We start from the raw sequence: 22,931 nt of genomic DNA, 5'->3' as shown, positions 1-22,931 counted from the left end.
GGGGAGAGGCAGACGGCAGGAAGTGGCGGATTCTATAGCATGTCGGGGTGACAAGTGCCATTGGAGAAAGCAGCAGGGAAGGAGGCAGGGCGTGCTGGGGAGGGGGTGGACGTGTTGGAAAGGGTGGTCGTGGAAGACTCGCTGAGAAGCGGGAGTTTGAGAACGAGGGAGGGGAAGAGCATTGCAGGCAGAAGGAGCAGAAGATGAAGAGGCCCTGGGGCGCCCCGATGACTGGGCATGGTGGGAGGGCACGGTAGCAGCAGAGGAGGCCAGAGAGAAATGGCCAGATGTGCCAGTCATTTTAAGGACTTCTGCCTTCTTCTCTGAGGGACGTGGGAAGCTGGGGCTTTGAGACACGTGATGTAAATTTTGAAAGCACTCTGACGAGATCGCTCCAGCTGCTGTGCAGGGAAACGCGAGTGGAAACTTGAGACCTGCTAGGCAACTGTTATAAAGGTCCTGGTGCGCGATGGTGCGGGCAGGAGGTAGTGAGAAGCCATCAGATTCTGGATACATTTTGAGGATGCAGACAAAGGCCTTTGTTGGTTGATTGGTGGGAGATTACGAGAGGGGAGCCAAGGATGTCTCCAGTACGATGTTAGATACTGAGATGAGGAAGACTGCTGGGTGAAGGGGTGGGTTTGCACTTGTTAATCTGCCATGTCTGTTGGCAGATCAGGTCAAGAGTGGAGAGGCTTTTTTCTTCTGCCAGAGCCCCTGTCACTCTGTCTTCTCTTACTAACACTTCCCCTCCCCACTGGTCCAGCCCTCTCCTCCAATCATGGGTCAGAAGCGAGCCAGCGGACCTGGTCCTCAGGCCCCTCATAGGAAGCTGGCGAGCATGGGCTCAGAGATCTCAGGATGAATCACTTCTTTAAGGTTCCTAGAATGTCCTTGGGTGTCTCCTAATGGAGCCCCTCCTTGTTCACTAGAGGGAACAGGCTGAGGAGGGTGTGACTCACCCGCATCACGCAGTGAGACCTCCCCCCGGCCCGGTTCGAGCTCAGGGCACTGGGGCCCGGAGACCTGCGCCAACGCTGCCCTACTGCACGCAGGTACCATGGAGTGCTACACAGAGGAGAAGGCTAACAAGATCAAGGCGGACTACGAGAAGAGGCTGCGGGAGATGAACCGGGACCTGCAGAAGCTACAGGCCGCGCAGAAGGAGCACGCGCGGCTGCTCAAGAACCAGTCTCGCTACGAGAGGGAGCTCAAGAAGCTGCAGGCCGAGGTGGCTGAGATGAAGAAGGCCAAGGTAGGGGCCGGGGCCGGGGGTGGGGCTAATGCGGGGCCAGGGTGGGATCAAGATGAAGACAGCCTAGGTGGGAACTGAGGCCTAAGATGGGGCTGGGGGCAGGGCCAAGATGCAGAGGACCAAGGTGGGGCGGGGCCGAGATGAAGAGGGCCAAATGGGGCGGGGCCAAGGTGGGGTTGTGGGCGGGGCCGAGATGTCGAAGGCCAAGGTAGGGGACGGGGATGGGGTCAATGCGGGGCCAGGGTGGGGCTGGGGGCGGGACTTGTGGGCCGGGCCGAAAGGAAGAAGGCCAAAAGGGGCGGGCTGAGGGTATGGGAGGCGGAGTGTAGTCTCAAAATCCATTTGAAAGTGAAGAAAAGTGTTAGCTGCTCAGTCGTGTCCGACTCTTTGCCACTCCTGCCAGGCTCCTCTAGTCCATAGAATTCTCCAGCCAAGGATACTGGAGTGGGTAGCCTTTCCCTTCTCCAGGGGATCTTCCCGACCCCGGGATCGAACCCAGGTCTCCTGCATCGAAAGCAGATTCTTTACCATCTGAGCCCTAAAAATCCACTTACTGTGTTAAAAATAACCACTGTCGGCGTGGATGCTCATCTTGACACTTGGCATTGTCTGGTTCGACTGTCCTGCTCCTGGACCTTGTCCTCTTAGCTAGAGGTTGTGCAGGGTGAAAGCACAGGACCTCCGAGGACCCCCAGGGGCCCCGACCAGTGTGGTGATCTCCAGTCCACGCGCAGTGCTCGAGTCCTTGGGTCTGGGCCGCCTCCACCTGCGGACGCCGACCGGGGTTGCGGAGGATGCGGCGGACTTGGTCAGCGGGCGCCCTCTGGCGGCAGGAGGGAGGCCCTCGGCCTTGGTTGTCCCCCTACGGGACTCTTTGAAGCTCGTGGAGCGGTTCCCAGGGGAAGTCTGCCGGCTTCCTGTCTGTCCGCTTGCAGGTTCCCTGGCTAAGCCTCTCCAGGTGCCCCGGCCAGTGCGGGCCGGCCGTCATCTCAGGGGAGGTGACGCCACTGTAGACCTTTAGGAGGGAGGATCCTCCTGTGGCTCTGAAACCTGGAAAAATGATATTAATGTAACAATGCCCACGACGTGTGGGAAGGACAGAGGGTCCCTGCGTGTTCCTGGGCTTCACTCTCAGCTTGTTCGGCCCTTCAGCAGGGACCCCCCTGCTCTGCTCAGCTCACTTAGTTCTTGTGAGCCTGGGGGAGAGGCTGAGAAGAGCACCCTTGGGCCGTTCCCGCAGTGGGCGTGCCCAGGAGGAGTGCAGGGTTTCGTCAGAAGGACCCGGGGCTGCAGGCATGGGCTCTGATCAGATGCCACAGGTGCCAAGGCCAGGACCCTCCCACTGCAGTTGACGGGCGCCCGTGCTCACGGAGGTGCCCTCGGGAGCGGGGACGCCCAGAGCAGGGCCGCCACGGGTCCTGATGTCACATGCCTGGAGTGTTCCCGCCGCTCTGAGACCGCCACCCTGTGATGACCCCCGTGGGGCTCAGCCACACAGGCGGAGTTGGGCAGATGGGCCTTCGTCCTGAAAGACACATTCCTCCCCAGGAAGCCTTGGGCTCTGGCTCTGGCCCCAGAAGAGGGCTGTCACGTTGGGGTGCATGCTGGACCCCCATGTGTGGGGCTCAGGTCTGCTTCCAGCCAAGGCTTGGCTCGCTGTAGCCAACCCTAGCCCTTTGGGGCAGCATTCACTCTGGACCCACAGGCCCAGCAGCAGGGAGGCCCCCTTCCTCTCTGTAGCTCCTCCCAACACAGCCACCAGCCCCCGGCCAGCCTCCCTCCCTGCCGGGCTGTGTCCTCTCCTGACTGTCCTTGGGGCAGGCTGGTGACGTTCCTTGGGTGCCTGAGGCTTCAGTGGTAGCGGAGGGACCGCCCTGCCCGATTCTCATGTCCTCATCTTGTGGAAGGGGGCTGACCCCATGCACTAGAGGGAGAGGTGCCACCAGGCCCCAGGTGCTTGCTCCCCGTCATGCTGGGTCACCTCTGGCTGCCCTGACGATGCCCTCTGTGCCAGGAACTCAGCTCCAGACTCTGTGCTTGCGGGCTTGCCCTGCCCTGACCCACTGTAGTACCACCCCCACGGCTGTGGTAAGAGCTGGATTTTGAAGCAAAATGACCCGGACCACAAGCCTGGCCACCCATTGCTGATTTTGACTTTAAGTCATCTAGTCTCTCTGAGGCTCGTTTCCTGCTTATGAAATAGGACTGATACCGCTTCTCTCATATGACTATTACGGGGGTCTGGGCGTATCGTGTGGGCTCCATCCATGCTCCTGGTTTTTACGGTCACCGTGAGCCTGGCCTGGGAGCTCACCCCACAGCAGCTCAGCTCCATCCAGGCAGGATCACCTGGCTCCGGCCATGCAGGCTGGGCCCACACCGGCCGGGCCCTGGCGGTGGCTCCAGGTGGGGCCACCAGGGGCCATGACCAGAGCCATGGGGGCGTGCTGGACCCTGCTGCATGGTGACACCTGCACAGCCAGGCTGGCAGTAAGGCCGTTCCTTTTGGGAGCTTGGCCAGGAGGTGGGTCAGCTTGAAGTTCTGTGGAGAGTAGGGGACAGGCCCCGAGGCGCTGCCCCGGCCTCACAGCTGTACCCCCCCCCCCCACACACAGGTGGCCCTGATGAAGCAGATGCGGGAGGAGCAGCAGCGGCGCCGGCTGGTGGAGACCAAGCGGACCCGGGAGATCGCGCAGCTCAGGAAGGAGCAGCGGCGGCAGGAGGTGAGGGCGCTGCCAGGCCCCAGCACGTCTCCCCGCTCACTGGCGCCCCTCCTGACCACCCGGGCCCCGGCAGGCCGTCCTTGGCGGTGAGGAGGTGCTTGGAGGCAAGCGCGGCCAAACGCGGGAGGGCAGGATGGCTGCGGGCGCCCAGGCTGCTCCCGTGTGGTTCCGAGGTGGGTCTGGAGCCCCGCGCCAGCCAGAACCAAGCACGCCAGCCCCAGCATCCAGCCTGCAGAGAGGCCCGCGGGGCCCAGCCCTCTGCCCCAGGCTCCTCGCCCTGCCCTGGTGGGGAGAAGAGGCCAAGAGATGTCCCCTCCAAAGACCGGGTCCCCTTTCCCTGCGACTTCTGGCTGCACAAAGCTGCCCTCCAGAGCCAGTGGGGCGGACCCGGCTCAGGGCTTGAGCGAGGGCTCCACCCGCTTCTCACCCCCAGTTTCAGATCCGAGCTCTAGAGTCCCAAAAGAGGCAGCAGGAAATAGTCTTGAGGAGGAAGACTCAGGAGGTGAGTGCGGGCCCCTGCCCAGCCCCCAGAGCAGCCCCCCTCTCGCCCCCGCCAAGTGCTGACCCTGGGTTACCCCGTGGGGGTGCTGAAGCCGGGGCAGGGGGGCGGGGGGGAGAAGGCTGCTGGTTCCGGTCCGGATGCCCGAGATGTCAGTTTTTAAAAAGAGAAGTCTCTTTTTTGTTCATTTCACATCAAAGACCCCTTGGCCCTTTCTCCGTCCCAAACCCAGGCCAGGACGGAGCAGCCCCTGTATTCTCCCCACCTAGCACCCCCAGGCTGGGCCTTTCTGTGAGCCTGGGAGCATCCCGCCCAGTGGGCCCCTGTCCTCTGGACCCCTAGGTTTCTGCACTGAGGCGTCTGGCCAAGCCCATGTCTGAGCGGGTGGCAGGGCGAGTGGGACCGAAGTCACCCATGCTGGACTCGGGGGCCGAGGTGTCGGCCAGCACCACCTCGTCCGAGGCCGAGTCGGGGGCCCGCTCCGTCTCCAGCATCGTGCGCCAGTGGGACCGCAAGATCAACCACTTCCTGGGGAGTCACTCCGCGCCCACAGTGCCTGGTGCCCGCCCTGCCAGGTGAGGAGGCTGGGCACCTGAGCTTTGAGGGCCAGGGGTGGGGCCTCAGAGGCTCCAGGTGAGGGGCTCCGCACAGTGCAGAGGCTAAGAGTGGTCCACTCTGGCCCCTCTGCCTGTGCCTCCCCCAGAAAGAAGTTCCAGAAGAAGGGGGCCAGCCAGAGCTTCAGCAAGGCTGCGAGGCTCAAGTGGCAGTCACTGGAGCGGAGGATTCTGGACATCGTCATGCAGAGGATGACCATTGTCAACCTGGAGGCCGACATGGAGCGGCTCATCAAGGTGGGCCCACCCCTCCGTCCCCTGCCCACCACTCCCCGGGCGTGGGGGGCAGCAGCCTGAGGCCTCGCCCGCCTCCCCAGAAAAGGGAGGAGCTTTCCCTCATGCAGGAGGCACTGCGCAGGAAGCGGGAGCGGCTGCAGGCCGAGAGCCCTGAGGAGGAGAAGGGGCTGCAGGAGCTGGCGGAGGAGATCGAGGTGCTGGCGGCGAACATCGACTACATCAACGACAGCATTGGCGACTGCCAGGCCACCATCGTGCAGCTAGAGGAGACCAAGGTGCCTGGGGGAGGGGCGGGCCGCACGGGCATGGGCGGGGCAGCAGAACAGCCGGGTGACATGCCCTCTGCCTCCCCACCCAGGAGGAGCTGGACTCCACGGACACGTCGGTGGTCATCAGCTCCTGCTCCCTGGCTGAAGCCCGCCTCCTGCTGGACAACTTCCTCAAGGCGTCCATTGACAAGGTGGGCAGGCCGCTGGCCTCCAGGTGGACGGGCGCCTGCGGAGCCTGCCCTGGGCTGGAACGCTCACGGCTGGCTGCCCAGCTGCGTCACTCACGAGGGGACGCTGAAAAGTGGGGGTGATGGCTGGCCGTGCAGCTTTAATGAGGCAATGTGGCCAGGGGCTTGGTGTGGTCGCCGCACACAGCAGGGCCTGAGACTATGGAGGGGGAGACAGCAGCTTGTGTGTGTGTGTCTGTCTGTGTGTCTGCGTATCTGTGTGTGTGTGTCTATGTGTATCTGTGTGTCTGCCTGTGTGTGTCTGTGTGTGTGTCTGTGTGTGTGTGTCTCAGTGTGTGTCTGGGTGTCTCTGTGTGTGTCTCTCTGTGTGTCTGTGTCCGTGTATGTGTGTGTGTGTCTGTGTGTCTCTGTGTGTGTGTCTCTGTGTGTGTGTCTCTGTGTGTCTGTGTCCGTGTCTGTGTGTATCTGTGTGTCTGCCTGTGTGTGTCTGTGTGTATCTGTGTGTGTGTGTCTGTGTGTGTCTCTCTGTGTGTCTGTGTCCGTGTCTGTGGGTGTGTGTGTCTGTGTCTGTGTGTCTGTGTCTGTGTGTGTCTGTGTGTGTCTGTGTGTGTCTGTGTGTGTCTGTGTCCGTGTCTCTGTGTGTCTGTGTCCGTGTCTTTGTGTCTGTATCTGTGTGTGTATGTCTCTGTGTGTCTGTCTGTGTCCATGTCTGTGCGTGTGTGTGTGTCTCTGTGTGTCTGTGTGTGCGCGCGTGTCTGTGTGTGTATGTCTTTGTATGTGCATGTCTGTGTGTGTGTTTGTGTGTGTCCGTGTCTGTGTGTGTGTCTGTCTGTGTCCATGTGTGTGTGTGTGTCCATGTCAGTGTCTGTGTCTGTGTGTGTCTGTGTGTCTGTGTGTGTCTGTGTGTGTGTCTGCCTGTGTGTGTCTCTCAGTGTGTGTGTCCGTGTGTTTGTCTGTGTGTGTGTCTCTGTGTGTGTCTCTGTGTGTGTGTGTCTGTGTCTGTGTCTCTGTGTCTGTGTGTGTCCGTGTCTATGTGTATGTGTGTGTCTGTGTGTGTGTCTCTGTGTCTGTGTGCATGTCTGTGTCTGTGTGTGTGTGTGTGTGTGTCCGTGTCTGTGTGTCTGTGTGTGTGTCTCTGTGTGTCTGTCTGTGTCCATGTCTGTGTGTGTGTCTGTGTGTGTGTGTGTCTCTGTGTGTGTGTGTGTGTCCGTGTCTGTGTGTGTGTGTGTGTGTCTCTGTGTGTGTGTGTGTCTGTGTGTCTGTGTGTATGTCTCTGTGTGTCTGTCTGTGTCCATGTCTGTGTGTGTGTCTGTGTGTGTGTGTGTGTCTGTGTCCATGTCTATGTCTGTGTGTGTGTCTGTGTGTCTGTGTATGTGTCTGTGTGTGTCCGTGTCTATGTGTATGTGTGTGTCTGTGTGTGTGTCTCTGTGTCTGTGTGCATGTCTGTGTCTGTGTGTGTGTCTTTGTCCATGTCTGTGTGTCTGTGTGTATGTCTCTGTGTGTCTGTCTGTGTCCATGTCTGTGTGTGTGTCTGTGTGTGTGTGTATGTGTCTGTGTGTCTGTGTGTGTCCATGTCTATGTGTATGTGTGTGTCTGTGTGTGTGTCTGTGTATGTGTCTCTGTGTCTCTGTGTGTCTGTGTGTATGTGTCTATATGTGTGTGTGTCTGTGTGTCTGTGTGCATGTCTGTGTCTGTGTGTGTGTCATTTTGTGTGTGTCTCTGTGTGTGTGTGTCTCTGTGTGTGTGTCTGTGTCTGTGTGTCTGTCTCTGTTTGTCCATGTGTGTCCGTGTCTGTGTGTGTGTGGCGGGGCAGCAGGAGCAGACAGATGGACATGCTCCTCCCAGGGGTGGGATTGGTGCTGGAACAGCAGGTGTGTCTCAGCGCCCATGCCCGCTCCAACAGGGCCCAGGCTGTGGGGTGGCTTCCTTCCCCTGGGGCTGTGCCTGCGGGGCACCTCCAGACAGGGCAAGAGGCTGCCCTCCTCCACCCTCCCTGCCCCTAGGGAGCTCTCTCAGCTCTGCTCTCGGGAGGGTGTTCCTCTGCTGGGCTGTTGTGACCAGCATCATGGTCGGGGGCCTAAATGCACACCTTCATCCCTCCCAGTCCTGGCGGCTGGAGGCCAGAGATGAGGTGCGGGCGGGGCTGGCTTCCTCGGGGCCTGTCTCCATGGCTTGCAGGCATTGCCTTCCCCCTCCTGTGGTCGCCCCTCTGTGTGTCTGTGTCCTGATCTCCTATGAGGATACCAGTCGTGGGGATTAGGGCCCTGCAGGGACTTCATTTTAATGTAACTGTCTCTTTTGTGCTCGTGTGCTAAGTCGCTTCAGTCGTGTCTGCCAGGCTCCTCTGCCGTGGGATTCTCCCCGCAAGAGTACTGGAGTGGGTAGCCATGCCCTCCTCCTGGGATCTTAGGGATCGAACCCGTGTCTTGTATACCTCCTGCACTGGCAGGCGGGTCCTTTGCCACTAGCGCCACCTGGGAAGCCCTGTCATCTCTTAAAGCCCCTCATTTCCAAACGCAGTCCCCTTCTGAGGTCCTGGAGCTACGTCTGCGTTTGCATCTGGGGACACTCTACAGGCCACACAGGGAGCATGCCCCCAGCGTGGATGTGGGGGAAGCCAAGGGTCCGGGGTGCGTCTTGGGCCTGTGACGGGTGCAGGGTGAGAGCGGGGAGCCCTCGGGGCTCTCGTGAGGTGCAGATGCTGGGAGGGCAGTGATGGGTATCCCCATGGCCCCAGGCTGGGAAGGGTGACCCCAGGCCTCGCTGCCCACCCTCAGGGGCTGCAGGTGGCACAGAAGGAGGCACAGATCCGGCTGCTGGAGGGGCGGCTGCGGCAGACAGACATAGCGGGCTCCTCCCAGAACCACGTGCTCCTGGACGCCCTGCGGGAGAAGGCCGAGGCCCACCCTGAGCTGCAGGCCCTCATCCACAACGTGCAGCAGGGTACGGGCCCCCCAGGACCTCCAGACACCCGGGGCTCCCTCCCTCCCACCCCGGAGACCCTCACTTCCCCAGCTCCCCAGAAGCCCCAGTCTGACCCCCGAGTAACAGTGGGAGGGAGGCCACCCTCCCCGCACTCCTTTGGTTGGGGTCTCACCCCTGGCTCCCTCCTCCCCCACAGAGAATGGCTACGCCAGCACGGACGAGGAGGTGTCCGAGTTCTCTGAGGGGAGGTGAGTTTCCAAGTCAGAAGGGAGCACGTGCCCCGGGCTGGGCCGAGCTCTGTGCTGGCTGAGCTGAGCTGAGCTCTGGGCTGACGAGCCTAAGTCCCCAGGAGCCAGAATCCCAGCTGTCAGCACCCTGACCCTCATCGGCTTCTCCCTTAGCTTCTCCCAGTCGTTCACCATGAAAGGCTCCACCAGCCACGATGACTTCAAGTTCAAGGTGAGCCCCACTGGCAGGTGGACAGGCTGCTCCCCACAGCCTGGTCCCCGCCTTCCTGTGGCACGGCCCCCACCCCCAGCCCCCACCCAATACTGTCTCCAGTTGGGGTATGGGAGCCAAGAAGAGTCTCAGCTGGAACAGGGGGCGGGGGGGGGTGCCTGGGTTTGTGACAGCCCCTTCCTTCTAAAGCGGGTGGAGTGACGTCACCACAGCCCAAGGCCCCACCTTCAGAAATCCCCCTCTTCCTCACCAGACTGCCTCCAGCTCTGATCAGAGCCTCGCCCCAGATGTCCACTCACTGTGCACGCAGGTCTGAAGTCAGGGAATAGTTTCTAGGCTAGACTGAACCCCCAGCGGGATGCGTTAGAGAGGGAAGGCAGAGCGCTGGGACCCGGGAACAGAGATGTGAGCGCAGCCTCTGGGTGCACCGAAGAGCCGGGGACACTGGTCCACCTGGGCAGTTCTGCTTGCAAAGTCTAGGGCAGGAAGGGCGGTCCTGTTAGTTCGGCTTCTCCAGACACCCCGGGAGACGCGCCTGGGTGAAGTCTGCCGGGCCCTTCTGTCCACTCCTCTGCCTCTGGCTGGCAGCACCTTCTGCCTTGTGGAATTCCCCCTCCTCCCACTCCTGCACCATCATGTCCGGGCAGGTGGGTCCACCCAACCCTTCCTGTCACAGGGCGAGCCCAAGCTGTCCGCCCAGATGAAGGCTGTGTCAGCTGAGTGCCTGGGCCCCCCGCTGGACGTCTCCACCAAGAACATCACCAAGTCCCTGGCCTCCCTTGTGGAGATCAAAGAGGATGGCGTGGGCTTCTCGGTTCGAGACCCCTACTACCGGGACAAGGTCTCACGGACCATCAGCCTGCCCACCAGAGGGAGTACTTTGTAAGGAGGAAGCGAGCGGTGGGGGGCAGGGGGTTCTGGGAGGTGGCTTCGGGCCTCACTGGGCCCTGTGTTCCAGCCCCCGACAGTCTCGCGGTGCGGAGACGTCCCCTCTGACCCGGAGGAAGTCCTACGACCGTGGGCAGCCCATGAGGTGAGGGCATGCTCCCACCCTGCAGCAGGGTCCAGTCCCGTCATACACACTTTCGTCCGCACCCCCCTGACACCGTGGCCCCTTCCCCGCTTTGTCGGCTGCAGCTCAGGAAACAATCTCCGTGAGCGCCTGAGGTGGTGGCCAAGGCCAAGGCTAAAAACTGCCGACTGCCGTGAGCTCGGTGTGGACGGCTTCGCAGGAGCCTGGACTGGTCACGGGACCAGTATGCCTTAGCCCCTCTCAGGGCCATGGGTCCTTGGGGGGCCTCAGAGGTCTTGTCCTGTGGGGGGAGTGTGAGAGAATAAGGAGAGTCCAGGAAGGGGAAGGGGCACAGGACAGTGTAGGATCCCCAACTGCTCAGCCACTCCTGGGGCCCCCAGGGCTTCTGCAGGTTGCTTGGAGGCCTCTCTGGGTCGTCCTAATTCTCTGAGATGGTTGGCGGCCTCCGGGGTCACTTGTGAAGCAGTGGAGGGCAGGGTGACCTCGTGCACCTGCCTTGAGGGGAGGAAGACGTGCTCCGGTCCCTCTGTCTGGTCCAGCCCCCACTCTGCGCCCTCTACCCCATGGTCTTTGGTGGGAGGAGCTGCAGGACATCCGTGCGCCTGGGGGACCCCAGAAACCATCCCGCCCCCGTGACAGAGTCAACACACTGGAGCCGCCGTGGGGTGGGGTGGTGGGGTGCAGGCTGGACTCTCCAGAGGGAGGGAGGATGGGCCGCACTTGACCACCTTCCGAAGAGAGAGGTCTTGGGTGTTGTATCGTCACCTCACTGTGAACCCGACTTAGTGATTCCCGAGCCGTTGTTCCTGCAAAGTATAGGGCGGAGTACTTGAGGGCATCAGGCCACAGCGTTTCCATCACCCCAGCATATGAGTTTCTGCTGAAAGACACTTTATCTAATATATACCACTGACTCATTTTCCCTGGGTCAGGAAGATCCTCTGGAGAAGGCAATGGCAATCCACTCCAGTACTCTAGCCTGCAAAATCCCTGTGGACAGAGGCGCCTGGTAGGCTACAGTCCATGAGGTCGCAAAGAATCGGACATGACTGAGCAACTAAACTTTCATTAGCCCTGAACTCGGGGCCAGCAGCCCTCTATAGAGCTCAGGCCTGAAGGAAAGCTCATCTAACGGGCTTTCTCCATCAATCACGCCCCAGCTTCCTTGAACTCCGCACACCAGACTGCCCTGCAGCAGCTCTGGGGCCATTTAATCAGTGACATCACCAGCAAGAGCACAGAAATATGAGAAGCATGACACGACATAGACTGGAAAGGACACTTGTGTGCAGGGTGAGGAGGGCAGGGCCGCCTCTTCTGACCGCAGCTGGGGACGTGTGCGCTTGGGGCCTCGTGTCTGCAAATGATGGGGGAGGCCCGCAGATCTTGTTCGGGGCTGACACACGCGCCATGATAAGCAAGGGATTCCCAGACTCGGAACCAGGTGGCCACCAGGTGGAAGGTGGGGCAGGTGGCCCACGGGCGACGGTGCGGGTCCTGACGGCGGTACTCTGTCCTACTCGCCTGCCAGGTCCACAGACGTGGGGTTCACGCCCCCCTCGTCCCCTCCCACCCGGCCCCGCAACGACCGAAATGTCTTCTCTCGTCTCACCAGTAACCAGAGCCAAGGGTCCGCGTTGGACAAGTAAGGGCGGGGGCGGGGAGAGGAGTCGGAGGGGCGGGGTAGGGGTGAGGAGTCTGCGGTGGGGTGGAGGCGGAGCCGGGGGCAGAGCGAGGAGTCTGGTGGTGGGGCGAGGCGAAGATTCTGAGGGCGAGGCGGGGCCGGGGCGGGGCGAGGAGTCTGGGGGCGGGGCGGGGCGGGGCGGGGTGATGGGGCGGGGCGAAGCGTCTGGGCGGGGCGGGGTGATGGGGTGCGGCGGGGCGAGGAGTCTGTGGGCGGGGGGGCGGGGCGAGGAGTCTGTGGGCGGGGGGGCGGGGCGAGGAGTCTGTGGGCGGGGCGAGGAGTCGGGGCGGGGCGGGGGCCAGGCCAGGGCTCTGCAGGTAGGCCCTCCCACGGGCGTGCGGGGAGCAGGAGACCCTGCACACACCGTGCTGGTCTCACTCCGTGCTGAGCGTGGGCCCCTCCCGTCCCCGAGTGTTCGGGGGCCGCGGGAGAAGGCAGGAAGGAGGCCATGGGGCTGTGGCCGTGCACCCCGGGGGCCTCCTCAGAACTGCTCGCCTGTCCCTTGTGCCTCCAATTCTTCTGAGGCTCCTTCCCCCAGCTTCAGTCGTGCCCCCTCCCCACCGCTCATGCTCGGGCCCCTTGGGGACTGTCCCCACAGAAGGAGACCCTGTTACGGTCACACGGAGGGGTCAGCGCCCGCCGCTGACCACCCCTGCTGGACGCTCACCTCCCAGTGTGATGGCCCCTAAGCTGCACCCTGCTTGCACACTCGCGACTCCATTGAGCTGTGAACCAGCCGTGAGGACCGTCTTCCCTGTATTATAAAGAGGGTTATCTTGACACGTGGGGATCTGCCTTGGGGAAGGGGGAGGCCTGGACCTCCCATGCTCTCCTCTATGCCCTCAATACTCCAAGGAACCCCCAAACTCTGCAGCCCCAGTGGTCTCCTCTTGGCTTCTCTATCCTCTTAGATGGTGGAGGAGGGGCTGCTGTCCTCTAGGGGAGCCCAGGCTACCAAGTGTAGCCCTTGCCTGCATCCACGCCTCCCCACAGAAATGCCCCTTCCTGGGTCAAAATACTGCTCCTCTCCTGACCCATTTTGTCTCCCCTTGTGGAAGGAAGGCACCCGCACGCCAGCCAGGGTGCCCCCCACATACCAGCCAGGGTGCCCCCCACATACCAGACAGGGTGTCTCCCTGCCGTAACAGCCAGGGCACCCCCCCACCACAAAAACCAGGGAACTGCGCACACCAACCAGGATGCCCCCGTGCCAGCCAGGGCACCCTCACACCCAGCAGAGTGCCACCCACACCAACCAGGGTGCCACCCACACCAGTCAGTTTGACCTCACATAACAGCCAAGGCACCCCTACACGAGTCAGGGAGCTACACATACCAGCCAGGGTGCCCCTGCCAGTGAGGTGCCCCCCACATTCCATCCAGGGTAACCCCACATACCAGCTTGGGTGACCCCACACCAGCCAAGGTGCCCCCACATCAGCCAGTGCGCCCCCCACATAATAGCCAGGGCACCCCCACACGAGTCAGGGAGCCGCACATACCATCCAGGGTGCCCCCCACCAGCCGGGGTGCCCCCCACCAGCCAGACACCTCCACATCATCCAGGGCAGGAAGCCCCACACCTTGACAGTCACAGGTCCTTTTCAGCAGCTCTGGGTAGGCCTGGCATCCCAGCCTGTCCTGTCCTGCCTGGTGGGCCTGGTGTCGGGCCCACTTGTGTACAGAGCCAGCTCCCGAGCACTGTCCAGGCTCCCGGGGACAGCGGGTTTGGGGGTCAGCAGGTCCCTGCTGGGAGAGGGCAGCTCCTGGGCAGGGTGAGAGCAGTCACCACGTTGCTCCGGGGGGCAACGGGCCCCCAGCTTGTGAGGCAGCCAAGAGCCTGGGACCAGCGAGGCCTGTCTCCCCAGGCCCCTCCCCACCCCCACCCTGTTAGCTGGGGCACCCCCGGCCCCCAGGCCGGCCCCCTCCCCGCTGCCCTCAGCAGCCCCCCTCCTCTCCTCCCGCCCCCCTGGAGAATAACCGCTCTGACCGCCCCACGCTGCTGCCGCTCGCTCCCTCGTGTGTGTCCCCTCCCCCCTAATCCAGCTAATTTTCTGCCCCCAGGTCTGATGACAGCGACTCCTCTTTGTCGGAGGTCCTGAGGTACACACAGAATGGCTCACTGCTCCCTCTTATCCACCCCCAACACCCTGGCCTCAGCATGCGGTCCCTCCCCTCCGTGACTCCCCCAGACCCCCTCCTGCCTTCTCACCCCGGCTCCTCTCTCTTGGGTGCTTCGTGGCCTCTGACTGTGCCAGGCTGGAGCTGAGGGCTCGGGGAGGGCGTGGCTGCTGGCGCCTTGTCACTGGGTGGCAGGGGCGGGCATGGGAGCCTGGGGCGCTGGCCCCCCTGAGAAAAGCCTGGTGGTGCTAGAGGGGTCAGACCTTATCCGCTGGGTCAGGGGCTCGCTCGTGACCTTGGCCCTGAGCCAGGAGTGCCCCTGCCCAGATCTCCTGGCCCGAGGACTAGGCATACCAGGAGACTGTCCCCCAGCCAGCTCTGTGCAGCCCCCCACGGCAGAGCAGGTCCCCGGACCCGGTGGGCCTGAGCCCCTGCTGGGAAAGGGCCCCCCTCCCTGGGGCTAAGGCTCCCCTACACCTCCCACCTGGGGGGGATGCTTCTGTAACCCGCCCCCCAGAATTCGCTCCTGGAAGGAGGGTTATGCTTTTACTGTGCGGTCTTCCTGTAAGCTGGCTGCCTGGGGTTCCTTCCCTGGCCACGCAGCTGGGCCAAAACAGAAGCAGCGAGCTGGGGTAGGGTGAGGTGGGGAGCTGTTCATGTGTGTGTGACGCCTAGGGAGGCCAGGCCTGGTTGACCGCTGTCCTCAGGGTGGGCTGGCAGAGCCTGGGGCTTTGTCACAGCTGCAGGCAGGGCAGGACGTGGGTCCCGCCGGATGCTCTTGGCCACAGCGTCCCCATTGCGGGGGTGCTCTCTTTGGAGAGGACAGACGGGCTTTCAGACGTGCACGCACCTGGGCTGGGGGCCTGTTCCCAGAGACCCCAGCTGAGAACAAGCTCTTCCTCCTCAGGGCCTCCGGAGGCTGGGGTGTAGCCAGGTCCCCAGTCCCACTCAGGACAGGCCTCCGTCGGCTCGCGGGCAGGCAGGGTCGCTTCAGCCCAGCGTAGCTACTCACAGAGGGACCAGGGCGTCCTTCCCATGGTGCTGAGCAGGCTGTGCGAATGGCAGTCACCGACCTGATCACGCTGGTCCCACCAGGCGTGTGTGCACACCTGCACACACATCCATCTCTGCAAGGGCCGGGCAGCCTGTGTGCCCCCGTCTGCACACCCCCCACCCTCCCTGTGGTTACTGAGGTGGCAGAGGAGCCCTCCAGCTCTGGGGCCTCTCCCGCCCAGCTCCAGCCTGGGGGTGTCTGTGCCTCGGGTTCTGGATCAGGCAGGGTCGGAGGGGTCTTCCTGCGGGCAGGGCCCCGCTGTTGTGACCCCTGGCCAAGCCCGGCTGGTCTGGCTCCCCGGAAGTGTTCAGCATGGCGACTGAGAAGCCACACCACAGGCCCTTGCCTTCATGACTCTCGGACTCCGGGGGCGGTGCCCGGGGCCCCAGAGCCCCTGCGCGTGCCCCGTACCCGGGAGCCTCGCTCAGCCTGGACGCAGCCCCGGGCTGACGGGCGCCTCTCTCCCTCTCTCCCGGGAAGGGGCATCATCACCCCGGTTGGAGGAGCCAAGGGCGCCAGGACGGCCCCGCTGCAGTGTGTCTCCATGGCTGAGGGCCATACCAAGCCTGTGCTCTGCGTGGATGCCACGGATGAGCTGCTCTTCACGGGCTCCAAAGGTGGGTGGGACCTAGGCCGGCCCCGTGGGCTCAGGGTCTCCCAGCTGCCTGCTCCCTCTGCCCGAGACTGCGGCCAAGGACATGGGAACCTGCTCCTGTCAGGGCTCAGGGCTCCCCACCCCGGGCCTCCCCTCCTAGCTGGCCCCGGGGGCTCCACCCATGCCTGCCTCCGGAATGCCCGGAAGCGTGTCAGCATCATTCACGTCAGCACCCTCCTCCACACCCGCCCCGGCACTTGAAAAGATTGCCTGCCAGCAGAAAGCAGCTGTGTTACACCCACAGACCTGCATGGCAGGAGGGAGAGCTGTGAGTCTAGGCGAGGCAGCTGAGCCCAGGGTTTTTCCCGAGGTTTGCTTGCCCCTTGGTGGCTCACTGGTCAGTGGGTGGCACGTGTCGAGCTTTGCTGTAGGCCCGGCTCCTCCGCAGTGCCTGCTGGGCCCCTGTCAGGAGCAGGCATGAGCCCACATTGGCCCCCCAGATCCAGAGCGCCTCCTCTGGGAGTCCCTGGACACCGCGAGCCTTGGCGGCCCTGTGGGGTGTGGGGATGTGACGCGGCAGTCCCCACTTCCCCTTAGATCGCAGCTGTAAGATGTGGAACCTGGTAACGGGGCAGGAGATCGCGGCTCTGAAGGGCCACCCCAACAACGTGGTGTCCATCAAGTACTGCAGACACTCGGGGCTCGTGTTCTCCGTGTCCGCCTCCTACATCAAGGTGTGGGACATCCGAGACTCGGCCAAGTGCGTCCGGACGCTCACGTGAGTTCCCCCCGCCAGGCTGTCAGGGCTGGGGTGGGAGCCAGGGCCCGGCCCGCCCGGCGGGCGCACCCCCGACTCTGCCTCTCTCCCTCGCATGCAGATCCTCGGGCCAGGTGGTCTCGGGGGACGCCTGCGCGGCCGCGTCCACCCGCACAGTGACCAGCGGGCAGGGGGAGCACCAGATCAACCAGATCGCCCTCAGCCCCGCGGGCAGCATGCTCTACGCCGCCTCGGGGAACGCCGTCCGCGTCTGGGAGCTCAGCAGGTGGGGGGCCCGGGGAGGGCGGGGGGCAGGCAGGTGACCCCTGGGCGGCAGGACCTCACTGTTCCCCCCAGCCCCCAGGACCCTGGCCAGCATGTTCACCCGGGGCCGACCCCTGTCCCACCCCAGGGTCCCCCCGGTTCATCCCCCCAAGCTGGGCATCTCCGCCCTGCAGGTTCCAGCCTATTGCCAAGCTGACTGGCCACATTGGCCCTGTGATGTGCCTGACGGCCGCCCAGACTGCCGGCCAGCGTGACCTGGTGGTGACCGGCTCCAAGGACCACTACGTTAAGGTACCGAGACGGCCTTGACCTTGGAGCCGGGTTCGGGGGATGGGCCCTCTCCTGCGCTCCCCAGCTTGGCCTCCCCCTCCACTGCCTTGGGACTCAACGAAAAATAATGTGACTCCTGGGGCTTTATACTGAACAGTCCCTCCCAGGGAGCAAGGTCTGTGCAGGAGGGAGATGGCAGCGTGATTTTGTAGATGGTGGGAAAACCCGCAGGGCTGGGAGCAGGGTGACTGTCGGCCTGAGGAACACACGAGCACAGGAGGCACTGACGATCTTTGCTCCTTGGTTCAAAGTCAGAGACTGAGAAGCAGAAGATAGACAGGGTGGAGGGCTTGTGATGAATATTTCAAGTGCAAGTAGAACTACATTTATTTATTAAAAAGTAAAAAACCTTAATAGGAGACTCACCCCCCAGACCCATGTTGAGTCAGTCTCCCTGCCCCCAGTCCCCATCCCCCAGGAGCCCCTCTTCACCCTGAGTGCCAGCCTGGGGGACCTCGAGCTGGCCCGCAGAAGTGGCTGCGGGTGTGGGGGGGTGGCCCGGGACTCCCTCCAGCCCTTCTTCTGCAGATGTTCGAGCTGGGCGAGGGCGTGACGGGCACCATCGGGCCCACCCACAACTTCGAGCCCCCGCACTACGACGGCATCGAGTGTCTGGCCATCCAGGGGGACGTCCTATTCAGTGGCTCCCGGGACAACGGCGTCAAGAAGTGGGACCTGGAGCACCAGGAGCTCGTGCAGGTGCTGAGGGAGGGAGAGGCTGGCCCCGGGGAGGGCTTGTGGCCCTTGCACCCAGAGCCAGAGCCCCCCACGCCTGCTCAGTCTGCACCCTCTTCCCCTGGTGCCCCAAGCACCCTCTCCAGAGCCCCCCACCCTCCTCAGGCAGGCCCTCTAAGGAAGAATCTGCTCTCAGCCCCGTCTGACCAGTTACCCCCTTTTCCTCCGACCCTTCTGAGGTCGTGCGGGGCCTCTTCAGTGGTGCGGGGCCTCAGGTTCGAGCCCGGGAAGGGGGCTGAAGGGCCCATCTCGGAGCCTTGCAGAGCCTGGCTCCTGGGCCTGCGATGCTGCCTGCCCCCCGCCCACCAGGGGACTCCAGCGTCCCCGGGACGGGGTCCCCACTGCCCACCCTTACGGCTCCCTCCTTCCCTAGCAAATCCCCACGGCACACAAGGACTGGGTATGCGCCCTGGCCTTCGTTCCGGGCCGCCCCATGCTGCTGAGCGCCTGCCGTGCGGGCGTTGTCAAGGTCTGGAACGTGGACAACTTCACACCCATCGGCGAGATCAAAGGCCACGACAGCCCCATCAACGCCATCTGTACCAACAGCAGGCATATTTTCACCGCCTCCAGGTGGGTGCCAGGCAGGGGGGCACTCCACTCTTGCTCCCAGCCTCTCCTGGGCAGGCGGGCGGGCGTGGGCCCAGCCCCCAGTCCAGACCCCACAGCACCCTGCCCCTGCCTTCCTTCCCAGGGCACCGCCCAGGGGTGGGGCTGGGTGTGCTGGGCCCCAGCCAGGACCACCTGCTTGCCTCCCGTTCCTCAGCCCCTGGAGCACCCAGCCCCCGCCCCAGCGCTGGTCCCATCCAGGGATGCCCAGCCCCGCCCCAGCACTAACCCCGTCCAGGGATGCCCAGCCCTGTCCCACGGGCAGCCGCTCAGACGGCCTCTTCTTTCTCCTTCCTGTTCCGACCTGTCTCTTCTCTCCGCCTCCCCTTCCTGCCCGACAGTGACTGCCGGGTAAAGTTGTGGAATTACGTCCCTGGACTCACCCCCTGCCTCCCGCGCCGAGTCCTGGCCATAAAGGGCCGCGCCACCACCATGCCCTGACCCCACTCCCCTCCCCCCGTCTCCCCCTCCCTCATCTCCTCTCTCACCCTCCCCTCTCTCCTCTCTCCTCTTTCTCCACTTCGATCTGAGCTGCTTCTTAACGGTATGAGATTGGTTTTCTCTAGCCCCATACCCTGCCTGCCCGAGATTGCCACACCCGCCCCCCTTCCTTCCTTCCGAGCATGGACGGGGCACAGACCCCCAGGAGAGGGGTGCCAGGTGGCAGAGAGCAGAGGGGGGCCTTCAGGCCCAGACAGGACAGATCACAATAGCAACAGGAGAGCCTCCCGTTGGGCTTCGATGGCCACAGGCCCCTCTCCCTGCCCAGCGCCCGCCTCCTACCCCCCCGCAGCCACCTTCGCCCTGGGTGACACCTGGCCCTGGGTCCTGGCCACACCTGGAGATGTGGGGACTCCAGCCCGTCCTTCATGCGGGGGTGGCCGGCCTGGCCCACAGCAAGAATTGACTGCCCTCTCTCACTCTACCCAGTGACCTGACCGTGAAGTTCTGGAGTGCCCGGCGCCTGCCCAGCGGCCCCCACTAGCAGTGAGGTCAGAGGACGCCTACCCCTTGGCCCAGCGGCCTGGACACAGGAGGGGACAGAGGGTGTGGCCGATGGGCGTGGCCCTTCCTGCCCCCACCCCCAGCCTTCCCATGAGATACTGTCCCCCGAATCCACCACCTCTTGGGCATGGGCAGTTGGGGAGGAAATCAAGCTGTGAAGCCAAAGGGCGATTCCCCCTATTTCTCCCTCCTCCTGGCCCCGAATTCTGTTGCCCAGCTGGCCACCCTCTTCTTCCAGCCTTTGGCCCAGGGGACTCCTGTCGGAGCGGTGAGGCGGCCCCCGCCGACCAGACCTCCCCTCCGCCCCCTGGCCCAGCCACTGCACCTGCCTCTGAGCCCAGAAAGACAGCCCTCAGGTAACCGTGCAAACCAGGTGCGGGCAGCTAGCCCTGCAGCTGACCTCTGCCCTCGGCCACCAGGGGCCGCTCCCCTTGGACCCCGCGATTCCTTGGGTCCCTTTCTGACCGTCTCAGTGGAGCTGCTGGGAAGATTCCTTTGGGGAGACTGTCAGAACGCTTCGGTTATTTATGTTGTTTTTTAATTTTTACTTTTGCTGTTGCCTCCTGGAAAACTGACTTGAAGTTCCTCCCCACATGTTCATTCCCGCAGCTGTCGGGTGGAATCTCTGCGTGCTCTGCAGAGCAGGGCGGTGCCCCAGGGGCTCTGCAGCCCGGGCCTGGCCTCACCTCAGCAGGGGGCTGCTCTCGGGACCCCTCCCCCAGCCACTGGGCGCCTCCGTGCCTTCCTCTGCGGGGCCCGGCGCCCACCCGTGCAGCCTTACACCAGCCGCGCCCACAGGGGTCTCCTCGCCCGTGGGGCCTCCCGCCCCCAGCCCCCACTCCCCAAGCCCCACGCGGGCCACACAGAAGCAGCTCAGAAGAGCATCCACCAGGAAGGGGCTCGGACGTGTGCCCCGCCCCCGCCCCCGCCCCCGCGCATCCCCCCTGAGCCTGGCAGCGCCCGGGGCCTTCTGGCCCCGAGGGGCCATCAGTGAGGCCGAGTCTGCCAAGCTGCTCTTTCCTGGGGGCTGGGCACACACCCCCCACCCCCGCACCCCCCCTCACCCCCACTCCTGAGATGTTCCTCTTTTCCTTTTCCTTTTCCACGCATTTTTCTGACTCTAACCTGGCCTTGTGCTTCCTGGCCTCAGTCTGGGGGGCTGGGAGCCCCAGCTCTGTCCAGAGAACACGGTGACCTTTGGGGCTTCGGGAGGCAGCCCTCCTCACCCTTCCCCACGCGACACTCAGGGAGGAGGGAAGGAGGACAGGGCCTTGCCCTGCTGCGCAGAGCTGCTCCCCAGCTAAGAAAGCCATCCCGCCGTGAGCGGCCCCGGCTGGACTCAGGGCAGACGTCGGGGAGAAGTCATGCAGAGGGACCTGTGCAGAGCTGGGACAGCACCTTCAGGACCGGAAGCCCCTCCTGCTGGGCCCCCCCAGGGGCACTGGGAGCCCCGGTCTCCGTCTATCCCCGGCCCCGCCCCTCCATCTACCTGCTCAACAGAAAGCTCAACCTTGCGACCTGTATGTGAGAATACTCATGACTGTTTACAGACTGTAGAAATACAAAAGACTGGCTGCCCTCGCCTGGGGCCTGGACCATGGCTGCAAGCCTGTCCTTGCTCGAGGGGGGCCGTTTGCCCACTAGAGGTGCTCAGCATCCCGCTGTTGCCGACGAGTCCGCTACCTCATGGCGGGCTGGCTCTGCTGTCCTGGCGGGAAGCCCTGACTCTGGGGTCTCGGAAGCAGTTCCCACCCATGCCCCGGAGCTCTGAAGTCGGCACACCTCGTCGGGGTTGTCAGGGTGCCCAGTGGGGGCCCCATGCCCCTCCCTGCACAAGCTTTCTAGATGTGGAAGCACAAAGTGGTTGAGATGAGAGCACAAGGCAGGTCCAGCAGCCAGCGACCTGGGCAAGCCCGCTGGGAGATCCCGCCCCGGGGGGCGCTGAGGCCTTTCCCCCTCCCAGGGCTCATCCTGCAGTGCTGCCCCTCTGAACCACCCCAAGGCTTGAGGCTGGCCCTGCAGGCAGGCAGCGTCGGAGGGCTGGGCCCCAGAGTGGCACCCTCTTCCCCACCATGTCCTGAATCTTTGAATGCCTGACCCCAGCCCTCCTGACTTGGATCCTCGCCCCCCCCACCCCCCCGGGCCGAGCCCTGGAACAGCTTTAGCAGCTGGTTGGCGAGCTCCCTGAACTGGGCCATCTTCTGGCCTTCTCAGCCTGGTCCTGGGCCCAGACCTCGGCTCTCTGCATCCTCAGGCCAGCGTCTCTTCTGTCAGTGGGGCTGGCTCCTCCGAAGCGGCCAGAAGCCCCCAGGCACTCTGGCGTCACGTCTGGAGCTTGCCGGCGGGAGGGAGGCTGCGAGCCGAGGCGGGCTCGACCGAGCCCATGAGGCCGTCGGGGAGCCGCCATTTGGGAAGGGCCGCCTGTGGGTGCAGGGTTCTGGCCCTGCTGCCTGCCCGTGAATTGAAGCACAAAGGCCTCCCTGTGCCGCCCAGCCAGGGAGGCGCCCCAGGCGGCCGCTGTGAAGTCAGGGATTCCTGGCCTCTCCTGCCCTTCGCGGTTGGGGGTGGGGGGGGTTTTCCCAGGCTGCCGGAGTCCTCTGAATTGGTCTGGGCCGTGTGCGGGCACACCCCCTGGTCTTTGAGCCTCGCCTCACCCGCAGTGCCGGAGCCTAGAGCTCCTTCCCACCAAAGTGGCCCAAAGCCAGCTCCTCCGTCCCTTTGCTCCCCTCCTCCAGCACAGGAAACAGTGCCGAGCTCAGCTGGGCATGGCCTCCCGGCCGGGCTCCAGAGCCAGGGCTCGCCCGCTTCTCCCCAGGAGCCCTCCTCTCCTGCTCTCAGGCCCTCCCCTGCCTTCTGATGCACAGGCACAGAGCCCGCGGGAAAGTTCTCGCTTCTGAAGCATCTTTGCTCTCCTCCCCCACCACCCCTGGAGGTCAGAGGGCACTCCGGCCCCCACAGCTCCCTGGCCCAGCCCTCTGAACACCTGTCCTGAGGGCCCTGCGGGGGAGCCCAGGGTCAGAGAAGACCCCTGCCCCGCCCACCAGCTCTTTTCTAGCCATCCCCTGCCAGGGCGCGGGGCTGTGTTTGGCTCAGCTCCTCCGCTGGGTGGTCGCACAGGTGTATGTATGTTTTGTACGCTGGCCAATGACTGTACATAGTGTATGAAAGTTATTTAAGCTCATGCTGTACATTTCTGTTCCCAGACAGGATGTGAGTGTTCGAAGAAGCTGTCGTGAATAAAACTCGAATGGTCGTTGTCCGTGGTGTGACGCTGAGGGCCACGGACATTGAGCGGGTGGTCATTCCCCAGGTTGGGGCGGGGGCCTGGCCTCTGGGCCGGGCCCAGCATGAGGGTTGCCGCACGTGTGGTGGGCTGGGGGCCCACCCAGGGAGCTACCAGCCCCCAAGCCTCCCTGGACCCCCTCCTGGGACAGGCATGGAGCTGGAGCGGGGCTGTGTGCTTCAGAACGGTGCCCGCTCCATTCCCGACACTGTTCCCGGCATCGTCCATCGGATGGTCATGACCTGTGTGACGGGCACTGTTGGCGCTTTCT

The 22,931-nt window shown here is 63.5% G+C and overlaps 1 protein-coding gene across 4 annotated transcripts in view; it reads left to right on the top strand.

Moving 5' to 3' along the window:
* Positions 1-22,636, top strand: part of KIF21B (kinesin family member 21B) — a 44,570-nt gene extending 21,934 nt beyond the window's left edge. Inside the window, exons 15-35 of one of the 4 annotated variants that reach the window (XM_027565822.1) lie at positions 1,056-1,255; positions 3,871-3,978; positions 4,412-4,480; positions 4,820-5,052; positions 5,181-5,328; positions 5,409-5,603; positions 5,687-5,788; positions 8,563-8,728; positions 8,907-8,958; positions 9,112-9,169; positions 9,846-10,051; positions 10,128-10,202; positions 11,734-11,847; positions 13,951-13,989; positions 15,542-15,678; positions 16,254-16,434; positions 16,535-16,699; positions 16,872-16,989; positions 17,557-17,727; positions 18,137-18,336; positions 19,303-22,636. In XM_027565822.1, coding sequence (XP_027421623.1) covers positions 1,056-1,255; positions 3,871-3,978; positions 4,412-4,480; positions 4,820-5,052; positions 5,181-5,328; positions 5,409-5,603; positions 5,687-5,788; positions 8,563-8,728; positions 8,907-8,958; positions 9,112-9,169; positions 9,846-10,051; positions 10,128-10,202; positions 11,734-11,847; positions 13,951-13,989; positions 15,542-15,678; positions 16,254-16,434; positions 16,535-16,699; positions 16,872-16,989; positions 17,557-17,727; positions 18,137-18,336; positions 19,303-19,357 — 2,792 coding nt within the window. In that variant the 3' untranslated portion in view covers positions 19,358-22,636. Of the gene's footprint in view, positions 1-1,055; positions 1,256-3,870; positions 3,979-4,411; positions 4,481-4,819; positions 5,053-5,180; positions 5,329-5,408; positions 5,604-5,686; positions 5,789-8,562; positions 8,729-8,906; positions 8,959-9,111; positions 9,170-9,845; positions 10,052-10,127; positions 10,203-11,733; positions 11,848-13,950; positions 13,990-15,541; positions 15,679-16,253; positions 16,435-16,534; positions 16,700-16,871; positions 16,990-17,556; positions 17,728-18,136; positions 18,337-18,713 lie in introns of all 4 variants that reach the window. The other 3 variants (XM_027565820.1, XM_027565824.1, XM_027565821.1) reach the window with 3 other exon arrangements.
* Positions 22,637-22,931: the final 295 nt, after the last annotated feature.

This window comes from Bos indicus x Bos taurus, chromosome 16 (genome assembly GCF_003369695.1).
Source record: "Bos indicus x Bos taurus breed Angus x Brahman F1 hybrid chromosome 16, Bos_hybrid_MaternalHap_v2.0, whole genome shotgun sequence".
Classification (NCBI taxonomy): Eukaryota; Metazoa; Chordata; class Mammalia; order Artiodactyla; family Bovidae; genus Bos; species Bos indicus x Bos taurus.
Note: the sequence above shows the minus strand (reverse complement) of the source record. Positions and strands in the feature narration are given on the sequence as shown.